This window comes from Arachis duranensis, chromosome 8, assembly GCF_000817695.3.
Source record: "Arachis duranensis cultivar V14167 chromosome 8, aradu.V14167.gnm2.J7QH, whole genome shotgun sequence".
Lineage (NCBI taxonomy): Eukaryota > Viridiplantae > Streptophyta > Magnoliopsida > Fabales > Fabaceae > Arachis > Arachis duranensis.
The window spans coordinates 25,840,912-25,850,074 of NC_029779.3; the positions used below are offsets into that span (position 1 = coordinate 25,840,912).

The following is a 9,163-nucleotide window of genomic DNA, read 5'->3' on the forward strand; positions in this document are numbered from 1 at the left end:
GTTTTCTAGTTTATTTACCTACATAAATGATTAAAATATATAACATAACTATCGTAATTATTATAATTTTATGATATAATTATAATTAACATGTTTTATCATAATTAAATTTTGATTTGATATAATTATAATAAAAAAAGTTTCCTAAAATAATATAATCATACATTATTTATGAGCTAATTATAATACAGTTAAAGATATTATTATATCATAATGTCTACTTACTATATTAATATAATATCAAAAAATACATGTTTCATTATTTTTTATAGATAAAATTAGTTTTTATTGGCAACTAAATTGTGTTTAGGTCAACGAAAATTATATGTTTAGGTAGAGATTTTTTGTCAAATATAATGAAAATACAAATAAAGAAATAAAGGATAAAAATAAATTTAAATAATATATCTGTCACCACTTCATTTTATTAATTATTAAATTATTTAAAAATAGTACATCCACGAAAAATATTCATAATATATAAATTGAGGCAATAATTTAAAATTTTCTAATTATAATTTAATCAAATACTAATATTAAAACCAAATTACTTAAACAATATTGAATCTATTCTAGTTCTTAGTCACCTATAATATAGAGTCATTCTCGTAACGATAACCAATTGAAATAACATCGTAAATATCAATATTTAGAATTCGTGCAAATTCAAACCATCCTCTTGTTAAATAAGCTTCATTATCCGCTATCCATGCAATGCGGCAAGGTATAGAATTGCCACATCGAGAAACCAAACTAACCCTTATTCCTCTCAATGGCATTGCATGCATGCAAAAGAACAACTTAAAATAAGAAAATTTAAATATATTATACCAATCGTTGAAATTGCATATCCGAGTTTGTCACGAATTTAGCAAAACTGAACTTAAACTGAGAGAATTCAATCTCATTATGTGCTCCACTTTGAAGATTTTTGGGCAGACGTAAAAAAGCATAGAGGGGATGGAACTTGAACTTGCCCTATAAAATTCCGTGGATGCAATTCCTCAATAAAAAATTGAGCTCCTCCTAAGAAAGCTAACTTTAACCACATTCCATTAGGTTGATCATAATAGGTGAGTAGATCCAACCATCCTTCGATAAAGTAGAGATTATTGCCCCTTCTTTGAACGCTTACATCCATGTAGTTGGAACCTGAATCAGTGAAGACAACTCGATGAGGTATTTCATGGATGTGATGCATTGTAAACGATTGTGGTAAAAGACAATCGAACTGAAACATTAGACGATAAGAATAACTTAGAGTAACAACAATTAATAAATTATTAAAAGAATAATATAATAGAATGAGTATATGAAAAATATTATAAAAAATTATAAATTGTACCTTAAAAGGATCAACTTCAATAAAAAACGAAAAATACATTCTTATTCTATGAAGTAGTAAAAAAAATACTAAATATAAAATTATGAGTTGACTCTCAAATTTAGATTCATGTACCACAGAAAAATATTATTTATAGACCTTAGTAAAACAAAAATAAAGATGTAAATTACTTATTATTAAGGCAATTTTTTATTATGTACAGTAATTATGCATTATAATTTATAAGTAGTTTAATAGTGCATTAAATAGTGATTTGATATAATTATAATGAAGATATGTTCCTAAATTAGTATAATTATATATTATTTATTAAATATTAATTATAATATAAACACGTCACCCTTATTAGTTGGGGGAAAACCCAGTTTTAGTATATTAAGTAGATAAAATAGAAGGGCTCAATGGTCATTATGCACTTAAGTTTTAGACTGTGTCATCCAATCATACGATTTTTTTTTTGGTGACTAATCATACGATTGTTATGACCAATTATTTAATGTTTTTTTTAATTGAATAAAATCTATCATTAAATTTTCCATCACACGCATTTTTGGAGGCATTAGTAATTGAAGAAATAGTGGCATTTCGCCTTAAATTTATTTGCATTATTCCGTAAGTTTGACATCATGAGCAGATAATGCTAATTAAACTATTAAATTGATCACACATATATACTTTTTTTTTTGGAGGGCCAGAGAGAAGTTAACTTATCATGTTGAATTACTTGGTCCAAATGCAACCTGAAAAATATTTATATGTTCCAAAGAAAGGGACTGGGGAAAAGCCGAAAAGGGGAAGCAAGCTTAGAGTCCGATCCAGAACATTAGTGATCAATAAAGTATATATCTATGGCCTTGTGGGAGTGGTATCTTATCATCATCATATTTATATGGTGGACTCACGAAGAATAATGATATCATCCATGACATTAAAATAACTACAAGCGGTTCTAATCTCCTTTGCCTTTGTGCTCACCAAAGTGCAACTGCTTTTTTTTTCTTTTTTTTTCTTTTAACCATAAAATTTTATTGCAAGTGCTTCGTCATTACAATAGTCCCTAGTTGTCCCCACATAATTACCATAGTTTCTTTCTGTAGCTACCTATGATGTACAGCCACATACAAAAGATATTCGACACATAAATTTTAAAATGGTATAAAACATGAGAATATATATATATATATATTGGTCCGGCCACTACAAATTCAAATATCATAAATCAGCTTTATCATTCATAATTCGACATTATTCACATTGTTACCCAAGAAATTGGCATTATAGTTCGGCAATTTACGTCATTAATCGGCATTACAGTTACTAATCAACAATCAATGTCATTTATTAAAAAGTGACATTACAAATCAGCCTAGCGGGCTGCTTCACAAAAGTAAAACGTCCAAACCCTTATTATTGCTCTTTAATACAGACAATAAAGCAGGAACATAATCGATTTGTACATTATCACCTATAAAAAGGTATGATCTCCTATCCTAAAGGATACATTGAATTCTCAATACTAACTTAAGTTTCGGAGTGCCCTTGCAGGTACACTCCCCCCTGTTTCTTGCTCAAAGCTCTACGCGATTAGACACCCTCTTCGAGTAAAAGCTCGGATTGTCACTAGGCTTAAAGGTCGGCACCGAAGGTAATAGCTCGGCGTTGACTCCCAGAGACTAAGCTCTCCCTCCAGGTATCCATACAAGAACAATTGGCGCTCACCGTAGGCCGAAAGTATAAACCTCTCTCTATATCATCGGCCTCGAGATTCCCGTTTTGAAGTCATGGCTGAACAACCCCCACCCTCGCCATCCGAATTGCTCCGGATGGTGACCGAGTTGCGATAAGTCGTGGCTGAAGAGAACCAAAGAATGGCAAATCAAATTGCCAACTTAAATAACAATCAAACAGAAAATAATGACCGACAAGAACGGACAGAAGAAGCCGAGCAGCAGTCAGGGCCAACACATGTCTCAGACACTGCCCGATAGGAAGAGGAGAAATCCGAACATAATGAGGAAGCTCAGAAAAACATAGAAAATGACGATCAGGAAAGTTCCCCTGGACCATTCACGGCGGAGGTGATGAACTTCGTGCTACCCCGAAGGTTTACTCTGCCGACCACCCTAACTCCCTATGATGGGTTAGGTGATCCGAAGAAATACATCAAGAAATTCACCTCCATAATGATAGTAAACGGTGCATCTGATAAAGTTTTATGTCATTGTTTTCCATCTTACTTAGACGGTCCTGCACTTGATTGGTTTGTTCTTTGCCTGCAGGTTCCATTTCTCGATTTCGAGACATATCAAAACCCTTTGAGGAGTACTTTGCTGGATCAACCATCTACCTACATGACTCCGATTACTTGAACACAGTCAAGCAAGGCTAGCACGAAAGCTTCAAAGACTACATGACGCGCTTCACAAAGATAGCCATGAGTATACCCGACCTCCACCCCGAGGTGGAACTACACGCCATAAAAAGCGGATTACGACCTGGAAAATTTCAGGAAACTATTGCTGTGGCCAAACCAAAAACTATAGCCGAGTTCCGTGAAAAAGATAAAGGACAGATCGACATCGAAGAACTCCGACAAGCTCTGAAAGTAGAAAAGCCTCACCATAGAGACGATGACAAAACACGGGACAGCAAGAAGAATTTCAAACCAATGCCACGATATGAGACTTACACCAAATTCAACACCAAGAGCGATGATATCATAAAGGAGATATTGAATTCGAAATTAATCAAGCCACCAAGAAAATCTAGCAATTACCCAGATTCAAAAGGCACTGACCGATCAAAATACTGCTCTTTCCACCAGAAGCACGGACATAATACCGACAACTGCGTCATCGCCAAAGACCTACTAGAGCGACTAGCTCGGCAGGGTCACCTCGACAAATACATCAGCGGCCACATGCAGCGGCGAGCACCTACTTCAGGAGACCAAAGCTCGGTTACACAACATGGCCGAGATAGAGACCGACTGAACAATAGCCATCCTGAACTACCAACACGTACAATTAATTGTATTTCCGAAGGTTTTGCAGGTGGCGGAGCCACAAGCTCGGCAAGAAAAAGATCTTACCGAGCTATACTTTCCATCAACGCCGATCAAAGTCAACAGCAGCCGCTGCCAACATCTCCACAGATAACATTCCAGACAGCCGATCATGACAATAGCGTAGCAAATCTGGATGATCCCGTCGTAATCTCCCTACAGCTCGGAGATCTCCTGGTTAAAAAGGTGTTGCTCGACCAAGGCAGCAGCGCCGACGTTCTCTTCTACTCAACATTCCAGAAAATGAAACTAAGCAGTAATGTCATCCAACCTTCCACTGGTGACTTAGTAGGATTCTCAGGTGAGCGAGTCCCAGTTATGGGCTCTGTGTGGTTACAAACCACACTCGGTAAGTTTCCTTCGTCAAAAACTTCAGGCATTCAATACTTGGTTGTTGATTGTTTCAGTCCCTATAATTTAATACTTGGCCGACCTTTCTTAAATAGGTTTAGCGCTATAGTATCTATAATTCATCTTTGTGTTAAGTTCCCTTTGCAGGACAACACAATTGCAACCATTCACAATGATGCCCGAGAAGCCAGGGAATGCTACAACAATAGTCTCAAAAGACCTAACCGTAACACAAAAGCCCAGGTTCACAATATCAACAACATGAACAACCAACACATGCTGGCCGACCTTGATCCCAGAGCAGGAACACTAGAAAGACCAACCCCAACAGAAGACCTCGATAAATCTATTTCACAGAAAACTCAGACAAATTCACATACGTCGGCTCAACATTATCCTCAAAAGAAAAAACGTCATTCCAAGCATTCTTAAATGCCGACCTGTTTGCTTGGACCCCAGCAGATATGCCAGGCATCGACCCATCCATCATATCACACAAGCTAGCGTTAGATCCATCTGTCCGACCTATAGCACAGAAAAAGAGAAATCTCGGCCACGACCGAAAACAGGCTTCCCTAAAAGAAACCAAGAAGCTCATCAACGCGGGCTTCATCCGAGAAATCAGATTCACAACCTGGCTGGCGAACGTCGTCATGGTTAAAAAACATAACGGTAAATGGCGCATGTGTGTTGATTTCACCGATCTCAACAAAGCATGTCCCAAAGATTCCTACCCTTTACCCTCTATTGATTGTTTAGTTAATAATGCCTCTGGTTTTGAAAAACTCAGCTTTATGGATGCATATTCTGGTTATAACCAGATCCAAATGCACCCATCCGATCAAAATAAGACAGCCTTTATTACTGAATATAGAAACTATTGTTATAAGGTCATGCCATTTGGTCTTAAGAATGCAGGTGCAACATATCAACGCCTAATGGACAAAATATTCGCCAAACAAATCGGCAAAAACATTGAAGTCTACGTCGACGATATGGTCGCCAAGACAAAGTTCGGCAAAAATCACCTTGATGACCTCACAGAAATCTTCGGACAGCTAAGAAAATACAACATGCGGTTAAATCCCGAAAAGTGTGTATTTGGTGTTCAAAGCGGTAAATTCCTCGGCTTCATGCTCACTAGCCGCGATATTGAAGCAAATCTAGAAAAATGCCGAGCTATTTTGGACATGACAAGTCCCCACACCATCAAGGAAGTCCAACGGTTAACAGGGAGACTTGCTGCACTTTCTAGATTTTTACCTTGCCTAGCTTCTAAATCCTCATCTTTTTTCCAAACTTTAAAAAACAAAAAAGCTTTCCAATGGACTGATGAATGTGAACAAGCATTTACAACTATCAAAGAAACTCTTTCAAAACCACCAATTTTACAAACCCCCCTACAAGGGGAGCCATTATTCTTATATTTATCTGTCACTAACTGGGCTATAAGCTCCACCCTTGTTGCAGAAAGAGAAAAGAAACAATTCCCGATCTATTTTACCAGCAAAACCTTACAGAATGCCTCCATGTTCGAACAGATCAACCTCTACGGCAAGTGCTGCAGAAACCTGAGCTAGCTAGCCGGCTAGTTAAATGGTCGGTGGAGCTATCAGAATTTGATATCACGTACGAAGGACGAGCATCCATTAAATCCCAGTTTTTGGCCGACTTCATAGCCGAATTCTCAGTACCTAGTACAACTGAAGATTTCATCGAATGGGCTTTATACGTCGATGGATCCTCCAACCCACAAGGGTGTGGAGTAGGTATCATACTTGACGATGGCCGTGGCAACATTATCGAACATTCCCTCAACTTCTCATTTAAAGCAAGCAACAATCAAAGTGAATATGAATCACTAATTGCCGGCCTTAGACTCGCGGCCGAAGTAAACATCACCGAACTTAAGGTATACTGCGACTCCTTGCTTATCGTCCAACAGGTAAACAACTTATACCAAGTTAAGGACCCTTTGCTTTCTAAATACCTGGATGTCGTCCAAAATTTACTTTCAAAATTTTCTAAATACGAGATACAACACATACCAAGGGAGAGTAATGGCCGAGCTAACATTCTGTCTAAGCTCGCCAGCACTCAACCAAATGGATCATCACTTTATCAGTCAACACTACTTAAACCAAGCATTGAACTAACACACGTCCTAAGTATGAAACAGGAAGCGGATTGGAGATCTCCATACATACAGTATCTCCAAACAGGGATCTTGCCAGGTGACGTCGAAAATGCTCGACACTTTCGCCGACAAGCCTCCTTTTTTACTATTTATAATAATTGCCTATATAGACGAGGATTCTCTCGTCCACTGCTTAAATGTCTTTGCAGAACAGAATCAGAACTTGCACTTGCAAAGGCACATGAAGGGATCTGTGGAACACACCTCGGAGCCCGAAGTCTGTATTCAAAAATTCTCAGAGTCGGATTATACTGGCCGATGATACGACAAGATTGTCACGCGAAAGTTAAAAGCTGTAACAATTGCCAAAAGCACAGTCCGATTACACATCTCCCGGCCGAATTCCTACACTGTTCCGAGGTTAGTTGGCCTTTCAACCAATGGGGTATTGATATCCTCGTACCTTTCCCCACTGCCACAGGACAGGTAAAATTCCTTGTGGTAGCAATTGATTATTTTTCCAAATGGATAGAGGCACAACCTCTAGCCAAGATTACATCACAACAAATGCTTTCCTTTGTTTGGAAATACATTATTTGTCGATTTGGCATTCCTCGGCACATTATCACTGATAATGGTCGCCAGTTTACCGATCAAAAATTCACATCTTTTTTGCAGAACTTAAAAATCAAACAACACTTCTCATCAGTAGAACACCCACAAACAAATGGGTTAGTTGAAGCCGCAAATAAAGTAATATTACATGCTCTAAAGAAGAAACTGGATGATGCAAAAAGTCTATGAGCCGAGCTTATCCCAGAGATCATATGGGGATACAATACAACAATTCACTCAACCACAAAGGAAACACCCTTTCGCTTGGTCTACGGTTCAGATGCAATGATACCTGTGGAGATATCCCAATCCTCACTACGCACAGAACTGGCCGACCAAACTACACAAGACATAGCTCGACAAACCAAACTTGATCTCATTGAAGAACTCAGATCATCCGCAGCAATCAAATATTTAGCCATGCAACAGCACATTTCCCGAAGATATAACCAAAGACTTCAACCAAGGTCTTTCCAAGTCCACGACCTTGTGCTCAGAAAAACAGAACAAGCTAGAAAACCACCAGCACATGGCAAACTAGCAGCTAATTAGGAGGGCCCTTACAGAGTAATAGAAGTAGTCGGCAATGGAGCCTACCAACTACAAACCCTAGAGGGTAAAGATCTCCCTAACACTTGGAATGTATCTTCCTTAAAGTTATATTACAGTTAATACCAGGGACAGGCCAGTACTCTTTTTCCTACTACCAAGATTTTTCCCACAAGGGTTTTTCTTGGAGAGGTTTTAACGAGGCTAGCCTACCTGGGCCTTTAAATTCAAAGGTTTTACATCAATAAAATCTCTTATACAGTCAATTTTATTTGCATTTAATACTTTTCAATCTGTCAAAAATTCAAACCACTGATCTTAATTAGAATTTAGATAACATCATTCTATCAGACAAATATCCGATCTAACTCGGACTCTGATCATTCTATCAGACAAATATCCGATTTATCTCGGTTTCCGATCATTCTATCAGATAAATATCCGATCTAACTCGGATTCTGATCATTCTATCAGATAAATATCCGATCTAACTCAAATTCCAATCATTCTATCAAACAAACATCCGATCTAACTCAGATTCCGATCGTCCTATCAGAGAAAATCCGATCTAACTCGGATTCCAATCATTTAGACAGCTATCCGACCTAACTCGGACTTCTATCATTCAACATATGTGGGAAACCGATCATTCATAATCCGATCTTAATCGGAATTCGATCACTCAATAAAAATAAATACCCGATCAATACCAGTCACCAACACAGATATTATCATGCCTATGACTCGGCATCTAAACTCGGCCTACTCAGCCCTCCTACCAGATTTTCCACTCAAATTAATGGCATTTCACCGCTACAAATTTTTTTTTTACCTAAAACACTTGGCTTCAATGCCACAGTCACAAATACTCAGAAACCAACAAACAAACTATGCAAAATTTCCCTATCAATATATGTTTTCTGCAAAGTCAACATAACCAAAAACAAAATAAACTGTTTAATTAAACACTACAAACAGTCAAAAGCTCACTACAGGAGCAACATATCCCACCAAAATACATGTTCAACAGTACTAAACATGAATACTAATTAACTATTTTCATCCCCCTCTTCAACACCGTCATCTTCAACCATAACTCCAT

General features: G+C 37.6%; 1 protein-coding gene across 1 annotated transcript; it reads left to right on the plus strand.

Moving 5' to 3' along the window:
* Positions 1 to 3,755: 3,755 nt before the first annotated feature.
* On the plus strand, positions 3,756 to 5,192 carry LOC107461566 (uncharacterized). The gene has a single exon (XM_016080086.1). It carries the CDS (start codon positions 3,756 to 3,758, stop codon positions 5,190 to 5,192), a length of 1,437 nt encoding a protein of 478 aa, XP_015935572.1.
* The last annotated feature ends 3,971 nt before the right edge of the window (positions 5,193 to 9,163 follow it).

What these genes read in the sequence shown, in the direction of transcription:
- LOC107461566 (XM_016080086.1), top strand. Translation starts at nt 3,756, where the DNA reads ATGACGCGCTTCACAAAGATAGCCATGAGTATACCCGACCTCCACCCC.